Here is an 11,959-nt window from a genome sequence, read left to right on the forward strand (position 1 = left end):
AGCTATTGCTCAATTTATAGTTGAGTAATAACACAACTTTTAACTTTTGGCTAAATGTGCACCACAGAGATAAGCTGACTTTATAGTTTTCTTATTAATATAAACGGCTTGGTATACCTGAATGCACTTTATGGTCCGTTTAACTTTTCCCAATACAACATCACGAGGGCGTATCTTGCGATTTTCCACATCTAAATCCCAGACTCTCAAGGTGTTACTACAGTAAAACAAGAAAATAAATTGTAGATTGAAATTTACAAAATCCTGCTGGCATAAGTGTGTGCATGTACACTGTGGCAGAAGTTAGAAAAATTAAATGTCTGTCTAATTAGACTGATTCAGAACAACATAACTTGTATAAACAAGACAGTAGACATACTCTCCGCCAGTGACGAACTTCTTATCATTCAAGTTAGCATAAACCACTGCAAATGTAGTTCCAGCACTTGGTGTTCCTGCGGGGCTTCCACAAATTGCTTCCCCTGATTTTACATCCCACACCACAATGCTGTGAAGATAAAGAACAAAGTAATGACTGTCATTACGTTATACCCAAGTAGATGTACACAAACAGTATTAAACACCTTACAAAGCTTTTATCTAAGAAACCTTTCCACATTCAGGGAGAATTTGGTACTACTGTACAAACATGTCCACTAAGGACCAAATTTGCTTTTTTTTAATAGTCCACGATTTGAAAGAAACCAAGCAACTTTTGTACTTAATTCCAAAGCTACAAGGGCAATTCGTGTTTTCACTGCATACACAAGTGCAAATTATTGACATACAGTCTGTACCTGTCCTAAAATCAATGATAGTAAAATTTACAACAATTTCGTTACTTGGGAATAGTAAAGGCTATAAACTGACCAGAATACAGTGTACCTAAAACTAATTGCACATTTTTCATTAATTATGACAAAAAATATTTGCATATTAAAATAAAAATTTATACATGCTCTACTGATGTGACTTACACTGTATCAGTCACCTGGATAATGTAGACATATGGCATGAACCTTTTGTGTCTGTACTAACCTGGTAGCACTGCTGTACCTGCACCTTCAGTCTCAGTCAAAATTGTTGGGACACTTTGCTGTCTTCTTGCCCTCCCAATGTTGGTGTGCAGGATTTGGGAAACTGCAATAAACAACATCGGGAGGACAAGGAGATGGGCCAGAAGTATTGCAAAAACAGCATGGAAGAGTCCCAATTATTTTTGTCTAAGACTGTATATAGCCACAGTTTGACTAAATTAAATGGTTAATCATACACTGATGCCTGACAAATACATAAGTTATGTATGATAACATGCATGAAACTGTGTTCTGGGGCTTTTTTAAAGGTCTTCAAATATACTTACTTTCCATCATCCTGCCCTCCAAGAGATACTAAGTATTTGTCATTTGGTGAAAAGGCCAATGCCTCCACTTTAACCTTGTGCACAGTGGCAATAGTATGCAATATCGATCTCCTCTCAAAATCCCAGATAATAATAACAGCCTTAAATCCCATGTGAGTCTTTTCACCTGAGGCTAGATATTTTCCACTTTTAGAAACAGCTAAACAGGAAACAGCACCATTGTGGCCTGAAAGAAGTTCCTGAGGTAAAGTAGGATCTTCAGGAGTGCATTTACCACCACCTTTGCCCTTTCTGGGCGCTGCTTTTCTTCCTCCGTTATCTTCCTTTATTTCTTCAACGACGATAGTGTTTCCAACGGGATAAATAAGGTGCTCTCTGTCACTGTTTACAAGCAAACCATCTGGTACTTCGCCTGTAAAAATGATCCTACTCGTCAATTCATATTCCAATGTGTACAGAAACGATTCATTAAGAGTTCTGTACTGATCGATCAGAATTAACCGACGTAACCATGAAAGGCACAAACACATTGCAGGACGAACGCAATCAGCGGCTACAACTTACATCTTTGTACCTACCTGCAAATCCGATGATCGCATGAAGTTCAAGAGGCTGTATATCACTCATTGCAACTAATTCAAAACTAGAAACAACCAAAACAGAGGGACAAAAACTACTTTTTCTGTCGTCTTCTCTTCTGATGTCAGTTTTTTCCAGTCCGCGGGTTGCTACTGGAAACGTCGCGTGTTAGGCAGCTTCCTCCGCTGACTTGATGTACCGCACATTGTCGTTTCCAGTCTTCCAATCATGCTCTTGAGAGGAAAACTGCATACTATTACTGTATCCGGGATACTGTATTACCAAATTCCCAAGAATTCTAAAAGTGTGCTTTTTATAAAAAGGTAAATGGCGTTAATTTCAGGGATGGCAGATTTTGCTCATTTAAACGATTATATCTTGCTGGCAACTTTACATTGGAAAATCTGCTTAATATATTTCACACTAGAGGTTTTGACTGATCATTTACTAATATAACCACAAAGTGCTGTCTTCTATTCTTTCGCAAACTTGAACTTGGACACAAATTCCCCGGCGACTATAGTTTACATGTAAAGCATTGCTGTAAAGAACGATTAAGTACCAAAGAAAAAACAACCTTCCTAAACTTGCATCATTTCAAAAAGTCTCTGTAAAATTTTATCTATATCGCCTCTAATATAGCCGAGAAATAAGCGTTTTAGGCAATGTAGCCCAAGCAAAATTTCGCCTTATGAACAATTATTCATAGATAGGCTTCCCCGCAGCCTTAAGAGGTAAAAAAAACAGTTTTATATCTGTATGTCTTTGGGTATGGGATGTAAGAGACGTTTTAAATTCGTGCAAAAACTGTTCTAAAAATTAACAAGTAAGGGCCGAATCGCACTAGAGCCAGACAAATCAAAAATTGTTTATTTTATGTCCAAAATCTGTCAACGCTTGACTTGTCCTAATGCGATCGCGTATTTTCGAGTTAGCCAAATATTCCGAAGGACAGCCAAACTTCAAAGGCTGCGATGTCCTGCTCCGAGGCAGGACAAATGGATCAAACAACCGAGAATACAATAGCTGGTGTTTGTTTTTTAATTAAGACGTCAAAAATGATGAGTACAACGTGATCTTTGGTTTTCGCGCGTTCTTCACTTTGCAAGATGTCGGACCAAAACAGCCCGCCAAACAGCTTTCCATTTTGCTATCCTCCGGGTTATTTCTTCCAAAACTTTTATGATTCGTATCCATATCGGAATTCCACGACCTCGATGCCCCATGCTACTACCAGTAGTTCTCCGCCAGGACAGAGGAGTAGCAGTCCTCAGTCGGGAAGTAGTGCTAGTGGAACTAGCACTCCGACATGCGAGATTGCCAGCACTTCCACTGAAGGAAACACGAAGCAGGACAAGAGACAGGGCAAGACAACGCAAGACCGATGGACAGAGAACCAGGTGAAATACCTTGTGGATCTGTGGGAGGCGAATATATCAAGGTTGGAGAGCCAACAGTCGAGGAAAGTGTGGGGTGAAATCGCCACTAAAATAAACGAGCAATTCGACCTAGCGCGCCTTCCAAGTCAGTGCGAGAGAAAAATTAAGCACTTAAAAAAGAAGTACAAAGAGGCCAAGGACTGGAATCGATCGCAGACGGGAGGAAATAATGAAACCTGCGAACATTTTGATGTCTTTGACCGCGTGCTCGGAGGCAGGGATGTTGTTACTCTGAAGCACGTGCGGGAAACTGCAAATGCAGCAGCGAAAAATAAGGAGAAATTGCCTGACTCGCCTGCTGGTGACGAGGAGGAGGGATATACCTCGGATCAGGCAGAGGAAGCCCTTCAAGCAATGGGAATCAAAGTCAAAAGCAGGAGCGAGAGGAAGAAGGGAAAAGGAAAGGGAAAAGGGCGCAAGAGAAGCCTGGAGAACGACGATTCTGAGGATTTTGCTAGATTTACCGAGAGAGTGGAGCGCCAGGGTGATAGATTGGCAAATGCTGTAGAGCAAATGCAAGAAATGCAACGAGAGCAAACTCAGGCCATGACTGGTTTCCTCGCTGCTCTGACCAAGGCTATAGAAAAAAATTAAAGGCAACAGTTTTCGTTTATCCTTATTCACTTATCCTGCTTTGTAAACAATTACTCTGAAACTGCAAAGAGACAGTAGTTCAAAGCAATGCTATATTCTAGCGTTTATAAGTTTTCGTTCCAGTTTTTTTACAAAGTCTATATGATCAAGAAAACACGAACAGAACGAAAATAGCTCAAAACAATATGTTATTGTTAAGAGATCAATGATAAATAAAATCACATGGCAATGTACTCTTTTAGTAGTTCTCTGATATCGTCGCCATCCCTCAAAACATTTACATCATTATCATTTCCTCCGTCGTCGTCGCCATCATCCCATTCCCATTCATCGCCGGCATTAATGCAGAAATTGTGTAAAACAGCACATGCTACAACTGTATCACTCACAGAACTAACCCCGCTTTCGATTTGCTTTGTCAAAATACGCCAACGACTTTTCAGAATTCCAAAGGCGCACTCCACGGAAACTCTGGCCGAGGAAAGTTCCTCATTAAATGCAATTTCGTCGGGATCTTGCGTTCCTTCAGGGTAAACTTTTTGTAACCAGGGAGCCAAAAAATAAGCGCTATCGGCCACCAAATATGGACCAATCTCTCGGCCGAGAACATTCATAGTAGGACCAGTCAATAATTCTTGGTTCTCGCATCGTCTGTAAAGGCGACTGTTCCGTAACACGCGTGCATCGTGCAGGGATCCTGGAAAGCCAGCTGCTACATCTAGGAATCTTTTCTTGCCATCAGCCACGGCTTGGACGATTATATCGTAGCGCTGGAATCGACTGAAGTAGTCGACTCTGCTGTCAGTAGGGGCTTTGATCGTGACATGTGTGCAATCAATTGCACCAGCCACATTTGGAAGATCAGAAAGCTCTTCGAAAGTTTCCCTCGTTTCAACAACTTGAGCTTCAGTTTCAGGGAATTTGATATAATCATGTTTTATAGAAACCAGTCCTGTAACGACGTCTTCGACGGCCTCGATTACTGTCGTTGTCCCAACGTTAAAACCAGGCCCAATCGAAACGTATGTTCCTCCATGAGCTAAGCGCGTGAGCCCAATTGCCAATACCTTTTCTGGCTCAATACACCTTCTAAAACGAGTGTTTTGTCTTGTGATGTATGGGCGAAGGACATCCAAAAGCAAACGAAAAGTAGCTCTTCTCATTCGAAGCTGTTTCCTGAAATATTCGTCTGGGATTCTTGGGTCATTATAATGAATATCAAACCATGAATCGGCGGGTCGAGGGAGAACCCAAAAGTACGGATGTCCACGCCGATTTCGTCTTCGCCTTCGAATCTCGAACAATCTCAGAAAAGCTCTCCCCTCTAGTTGAAATTGAGCAAGAGACAAAATTATCAGCATCATCCTCAGCTGAGCGTACATCTGAAATTGTAGGACAAATGCTGCAGCTACAAAAAGCAGAAAACGTCTTGGGATCATGTTGTTATGAAATATGATTTCCCGCCAAGTATTGGATAATGGAAAGGTCACAAGTGTGACGAAATGTAAACATTTCGGATTTGTCCAACGTAAACAAAACGTTAGTGCGATGGAGCGTGGACAACAGACAAATTGTCAGCGGACAAACTTAAAGCCAAATCCTGTGGAGTTTGCCCCGGGACATTCGAAATGTCTGGCTCTAGTGCGATTCGGCCCTAACTGACACGACTACAGTCAAACCCCGTTAATAGTAGACTACGAGCAGTCTCTTAATTTTGAGTGTCCGTAGCCTCTTGCCTTCGAACAGGTCAGCTTCGGGGCAGCGTGCAGGCTACAAATCATCCTGTCCGGTCTACTATATGGCGCTGGGAACATCGACATGCCGTCAGCTCAAATGAAGGTTTTTTACCTTTAAAAGGAAAGGTCTATTACAGAACACAATCGATATTAAAGTGTCCGCACTCCCGAGGCTGACTTTCTATGAGAATCTTTTGGTTGGGCAAGACAAGTGTCTGTTGTCCGTATTAACAGGTGTCCGTATTAAGCGGGTTGAATTTAGAGGAAATGTGAGAGCTTTCCCCAGCGACTAAGAAACCGGAGGTGTCCGTATTAAGCGGTTTCCCTAAGCGGGGTTGACCCCCGGGTTAAGTTACCCGCTCTTAATTTTTAGAAAGTGAGCCTAGGCCCTTATCGGTTGTACAAGTAAAAGTGGCATATATTATGCCAAGAGAGGATAAAGGGGACAGAGAAGGCATCCCCCATACACACCCTATTCCGGGTAATTCGCCTCGAGTTATTTTTAAGACCACAGATCCCAAGGGGGATTAGACAACAGCCAATCACATAGCGCGAATGTGCTCCGCGTGGATGACCCACGCTCAGAGCCATGCGTCCTTCACGAATTGACGCAGAACAAAATGGCGGAAGACGCGGAGAGCGATATTGCTATTTGTTTTGTAGACGAAAACGACTACAGTTTGAAGAGAGCAATTTCTGATTTGATATTTATTCTTTTACTAGTCTTTTATTATTCAACAAAAGTAACACTCAAAAATAACACTCAAAAACAATGGCATGATTGTTAACGAGAAAAAGCACCAAGCTCTAATCCTGGGAAAAACTGAGCAAAATTTAAGTTTCCCAGTAAATAACTCAATAGATATATTTGGGATGACAATAGATAATAGGCTCTCTTTTGATAACCACGGTATCAGTTATCTGTAAGAAAATAAATAATCAATTTAACGCAATGCTTAGATTTCGGAAACTTATTAATAAGGAGACGCTATTGAAGCTTTATAAAGCCTTTATTTTGCCACATTTTTACTACTGTTCTTCTGTGTGGCATTTCTGTGGTGCGCGCAATGCCGACAAAGTGAATAACCTAAATAAGCGCACTCTTAGGCTTATACTACAGGACTACAGCTCTCCATATGACATTTTACTGAGCAAAGTTAACATGAAATCTCTATTCATAAGACGCCTCCAGAACTTCATGATCACATTATATAAGAGTCTGTTCTTTACGAATTATCCAGGTTATTTAAAAGATATGTTCACCTTACGGTCTTCATCCTACGATTTGCATGGAAATCATATTGTGGCCCTTCCCAACCCAAAAACAACGACTTACGGTCTGCACTCTTTTTCATACTTAGCTAGCAAAATATGGAACTCTCTCCCAGACACTTACAAAACATTAAATTTTCTAGAATTCAAGCAGGAGATCCTCAGATATGAAGCTTTTCCACAATAGATTTACAAGTTATATTTCCCTTTGCATGCATAATGTTGTATATAGTTTATAAATAATATTGGAATTGTAATATAGCATATTTTATTTTATTTTAACTTATTTTCTTGAATACATTAGCTCTACAGCTACTCTGTAAATTTCGAGCGTAAATAAAGTATATGTATATATGTATGTAACACTTGGCGTCCTACTTGCTTTATTGTACAAACGACCGGTTTCAATAGACCGGCGAAATTTCTCATTTTATTAATTAAAAGCACTGAGGTTACGACAACTTCAAGTTAAACTGATTTCACGGGTTGTCAAAGAGTCTAGCGATTCCCTTTTCCCAGGTGAGCGCCGACTCATTTCGCTTCAATATTCAGGAATGCTCTCGATCTCTTTACGCTTTCATTGCCTATCGCCCGACATGTTTTGCACGGCGTTTAGTCATGCGAAACCTCCACGAAACATCCACGCAGCGCGCGAGGTAACTTTACCCCGATTCTAAAAATAACTCGAGACGAATTACCTATGGAGTAGGGTGTGTATGGGGGATGCCTTCTCTGTCCCCTTTATCCTCTCTTGATTATGCTACTAGCCCTGTTGCTCCTCTTGTTGCCCGCAATCCTAATCTCCAGGGCTGAGTTGTTAAAATCATGGTTAGCTTTAACCATTGGTTAAGCAATATCAAAACCAATACGTTGTCAAGGTATTAAACGCTGGTTAACGCTAACCATGCTTCGAGCAGTTGGGCCCAGGTTGTTGCGCATACCTCGCATGTATGTAGCCAGCATTCGTTCATTCTCTTACCCTTCGCTTCAAGACCACGTGACAGATCTGCCACATAACGATAAAAGTCTTGAAACTGGGTGAAATGAATAACAAATATTAATAATATTTTTAATTATCAACTAAGATTTACCGACAACCGACAAAGATCGAAAATTTTAACCGACTGGTCCACCGACAAAGTAACTGAATTTTAACCGACTACAGAATTCAAGATTTTGGCTGATTTCAAGATTTTAGCTTTCCAAAATCGTGAATTCAAAATTTTGGCTGATTTCATCATTTTAGCTTCCCCAAATCTTGAATTCAAGATTTTGGCTGACTTCAAGATTTTATTATAGCTTTCCAAAATCCTGACTTCAAAATTTTGGCTGATTTCAAGATTTTAGCTTTCCAAAATCTTGAATTCAAGATTTTGGCTGATTTCAAGATTTTAACTTTCCAAAATCCTGAATTCTAAATTTTGGCTGATTCAAGATTTTAGCTTTTCAAAATCTTGAATTCAAGATTTTGGCTGATTTCAAGATTTTAGGTTTCCAAAATCTTGAATTCAAGATTTTGGCTGAATTCAACATTTTAGCTTCCCCAAATCTTGAATTCAAGATTTTGGCTGACTTCAAGATTTTATTATAGCTTTCCAAAATCCTGACTTCAAAATTTTGGCTGATTTCAAGATTTTAGCTTTCCAAAATCTTGAATTCAAGATTTTGGCTGATTTCAAGATTTTAGCTTTCCAAAATCCTGACTTCTAAATTTTGGCTGATTCAAGATTTTGGCTTTCCAAAATCTTGAATTCAAGATTTTGGCTGATTTCAAGATTTTAGCTTTCCAAAATCTTGAATTCAAGATTTTAGCTATTCAAAATCTTGAATTCAAGATTTTGGCTGAGTTCGAGATTTTAGCTTTCCAAAATCTTGAATTCAAGATTTTGACTGATTTCAAAATTTTAGCTTTCCAAAACCTTGAATTCAAGATTTTTGCTGACTTTAAGATTTTAGCTTTCCAAAATCCTGAATTCAAAATTTTGGCTGATTTCAAGATTTTAGCTTTCCATTTTTAATTGCAAAAATGCTAACTATATAAGATTAGTAAAATCCAACTGGTGGTCTATTATTAATTCTGTGTTCTGATTGGTTCAGCTACTACTAGGCTATACGTTAAAGCCTACTAGTAGCGAAAAGCGCGGGCTTTTTGGCGGCGAAAAAGGATTAAAGTCTAGCTTTAACTAGCTAAAAGTTTTTTATTCTCGATATTTTTGACCAACTAGTTGGATTTTACTAAAACAATTATTCTTCTCGCCCTCATATATGGCCTCTGAGTCAATAGCCCATTTGGCCTTCGGCCTCATGGGCTATTGACTCAGAGCCCATTCGGGCTCGAGGAATAATTGTTAAATACCTAGAGCTACCTAGTTACTTATTTCAATAACATAACATTGAGCAAGAATGATTTCTTTGCTGTCATTACATTTCTAATGTATCTGTTGTGGTACGCAAGGTCTTAAGTATAGTGCCAAAACCCTTTTGAGGGAAACTAGGTGACACTAAAAAACATGGGTAGGGTTTTCTCTCGCTTCCATGTACAGGAAAAGACACCGGCATTTCTACGCGCTACGCATCGTTTTGGTGTATATTCGATATTGCAAGGCTTCCTTGGCTTAATGTTTCTGGTATTGGAATCAAAATTTACATGGCGTACTTGTACTCAGGCGCTTATAGAAAAAATTATAATCTGCAGCGTCGCTTGAAGGATGTATTTTCATTTCCATAACAAAGGGAGAACAGTTGTGACAAAATCAGAATTTTTTTACTTCTTAAGGAGGTTATTTGCTAAACACCAAACTTTAAGTTCCTGAGTGTTGGATTTTCAGTAGCTTGTCTAAATCGCGCAAAAATTAGGCGTTTATCAATTTCAAAGTTTTTTGTTTATTGTTGTCATAGTAATATCGATTTTACTAAAACCTACATGTTGACAAACTTCAACCTATAGTCAATCATTGGTGAAAATTTTATAGCGATCAGACAAGGATAAAATCACTTTTAAAGCGAGTGAAAAATATCGGCATGGCCTCTGAAAAACTATATCGAAACACCTTAATTAGTACACGTTATTATTTCATTAACATGACTTAGTGCTTCAAGTCAGTACTAATAAATCCTTTCTAGTAATCCCCGCAATCTCTACAATGAGTTAAACGAAATTGAAGAATTCAAATCTAACCCTCAGTCTAAGTTTTTTTTTGGGTACAGCAATGTATAACTTTACTCATTGGCTGGGAACCTAAGGCGTAAAGATTCTACAATTTTGGCTGGTCTAATTTCAAATAAGGGGGCACTTAAACTTGGGTTCAAACAAGGTAATCTTTTTCAAACGGTGGATATTGTGTTTTCCACCAAGGCTCTCAGGTGACCCTGGGTACAAAAGGTATTCTTTTCAGTCTTGAGTGTGGCCGGATGAAAACCCGAGCGGGTTTAATTAATTTAGCAGCAAATTAAATTATCGGCAAGGTTCAACATGGCTCCTCGAACTTGCCGGATTCGCCAACAGTAAAGAACAGGGTTCAGCGAAGAGTTGAAGAAGAGCATAGTGGTAGCGACATTTCCGGCTGGTAAAAGAATAGCTGCCATCGATGGATCCTGTTTTATATACAGTAGAGAAACACAAGTTATAGGAGTATAACTTATCAAAAGCGCGATATACAAATAGCGCATTGCAGAAACGGATTTCTTGTACTGGTGTATAGAAAGGTGGCTTTCCTTGCGGTGTAGAAAAAACTGATTCGTAACTTGCCTTCCATGACGTTGTAATGTACTATGAATTGTACAGTGTGTAAAAGTAGGGATGACAACAAACAGTGCAAAGAATGTGCACGAGAGAAGAAGTGTAAGTTTTCCAGCTATTACCCTGGTGATTGGAAATACCAAACTTGTTATCCATATAGATACAACTGTGATGTTTACTTTCTTTATTGTCACTACTGATCGATAGCTAGCACGAAGACGCAGGGCCAAATACCTGTCGATGCTAATTGCGACCATGGTAAGAAATGATACTGCAACGAAATAGTCCATTAATAGAGGATAGATAAACCATGAGATACATCGAACCCAGTGATTTTCTGAAATTCCGGACAGACAGTAAGCGATGTACATAGGCTGAACAAATAAGCCAACGAAGAGATCTGATAGCGCGAGGCTGCGGAGTAGAGCTTTGGACGGAGAGTGAAGAGACGGGGTTCTTAGGAGAGCTGTAAGAACGAGAGAGTTTCCGCAAAATGATGTTGCTGCGAACACCACATTTAAGGCCGCTGTAACGAAGTATGTGTAGTAAAGATTTTTAGGGACGTGAAGCAGAACAAAAGGATCGTAAGGGCAGACGAAAGATGTCGAAGACTCACAGTTGGCAGTATAGCTTCCATTTAACGAGCAATTTGTCGCCATAATGGACTGACTTGTTCCCCGATCATAAGGTTATTAGTTTGCAGGACTCTTCAACAGCCATTTATCATAATATCTTCTCTTACGTGTTTGACGCAATTTAAGATCTTAAACGCTGAAACGGGTCTTTGCGTAAATTTAGTTCCGTTAATGGTTGAACCACGTACATTTCTGGGTTTTGATTGCTTTAGAGCAAATTATTAAAATTAACATACACTAAATAAATAGAAAGAGAGGAAGCGCAATACATCAAAACAAAAGTTATTATTTGCCTGTCAAAAAGTTTGTCTAGTCAAACAAATATCTTCATTTGAGACTTTTCTTAATAGGTAAATTTTCGTTTACAATATTTACGCAGTATAGCACTGATTTACAGTAGAACTTAAATGTGGCATTTTCAAGTCGCCATGACGGAAACAGCTGTTAAACAAGAAGGGCACGCACTTTGAGAATAATTATAAGAACAAGCTTGTGATGGTATTACGCAAGACAATGTAGCCTTCTGAAGCTGATTTGGAGTATAGAGCACAAACTAAAAGGATATCCAAGGAGTAACTGGAATTATTATTGTCACTGAACAG

The 11,959-nt window shown here is 39.4% G+C and overlaps 3 protein-coding genes across 3 annotated transcripts in view; all 3 read right to left on the minus strand.

The window, feature by feature from the left end:
• LOC140940470 (cilia- and flagella-associated protein 52-like) overlaps positions 1–2,077 on the minus strand; it is a 32,343-nt gene extending 30,266 nt beyond the window's left edge. The window contains exons 1-4 of the mRNA XM_073389444.1: positions 1,942–2,077; positions 1,364–1,775; positions 380–508; positions 118–217 (exon numbers count right to left, since the gene is read on the minus strand). Of these exons, the coding sequence (XP_073245545.1) occupies positions 118–217; positions 380–508; positions 1,364–1,775; positions 1,942–1,990 (690 nt within the window). The 5' untranslated portion in view covers positions 1,991–2,077. The remainder of the gene's footprint in view (positions 1–117; positions 218–379; positions 509–1,363; positions 1,776–1,941) is intronic.
• A 2,116-nt stretch (positions 2,078–4,193) lies between these two features.
• LOC140942280 (uncharacterized) lies at positions 4,194–5,625 on the minus strand. The gene has a single exon (XM_073391241.1). It carries the CDS (start codon positions 5,412–5,414, stop codon positions 4,194–4,196), a length of 1,221 nt encoding a protein of 406 aa, XP_073247342.1. The 5' UTR covers positions 5,415–5,625.
• A 4,252-nt stretch (positions 5,626–9,877) lies between these two features.
• On the minus strand, positions 9,878–11,648 carry LOC140941235 (adenosine receptor A3-like). The gene has a single exon (XM_073390213.1). The coding sequence runs from the start codon at positions 11,379–11,381 to the stop codon at positions 10,422–10,424; it is 960 nt and encodes a 319-aa protein (XP_073246314.1). The 5' UTR covers positions 11,382–11,648; the 3' UTR covers positions 9,878–10,421.
• Positions 11,649–11,959: the final 311 nt, after the last annotated feature.

This window comes from Porites lutea, chromosome 6, assembly GCF_958299795.1.
Source record: "Porites lutea chromosome 6, jaPorLute2.1, whole genome shotgun sequence".
NCBI classification, from domain to species: Eukaryota; Metazoa; Cnidaria; class Anthozoa; order Scleractinia; family Poritidae; genus Porites; species Porites lutea.

Excerpts from the sequence above, each read along its gene's own strand:
- LOC140942280 (XM_073391241.1), bottom strand. The coding sequence starts at position 5,414 with ATGATCCCAAGACGTTTTCTGCTTTTTGTAGCTGCAGCATTTGTCCTA.
- LOC140941235 (XM_073390213.1), bottom strand. The coding sequence starts at position 11,381 with ATGGCGACAAATTGCTCGTTAAATGGAAGCTATACTGCCAACTGTGAG.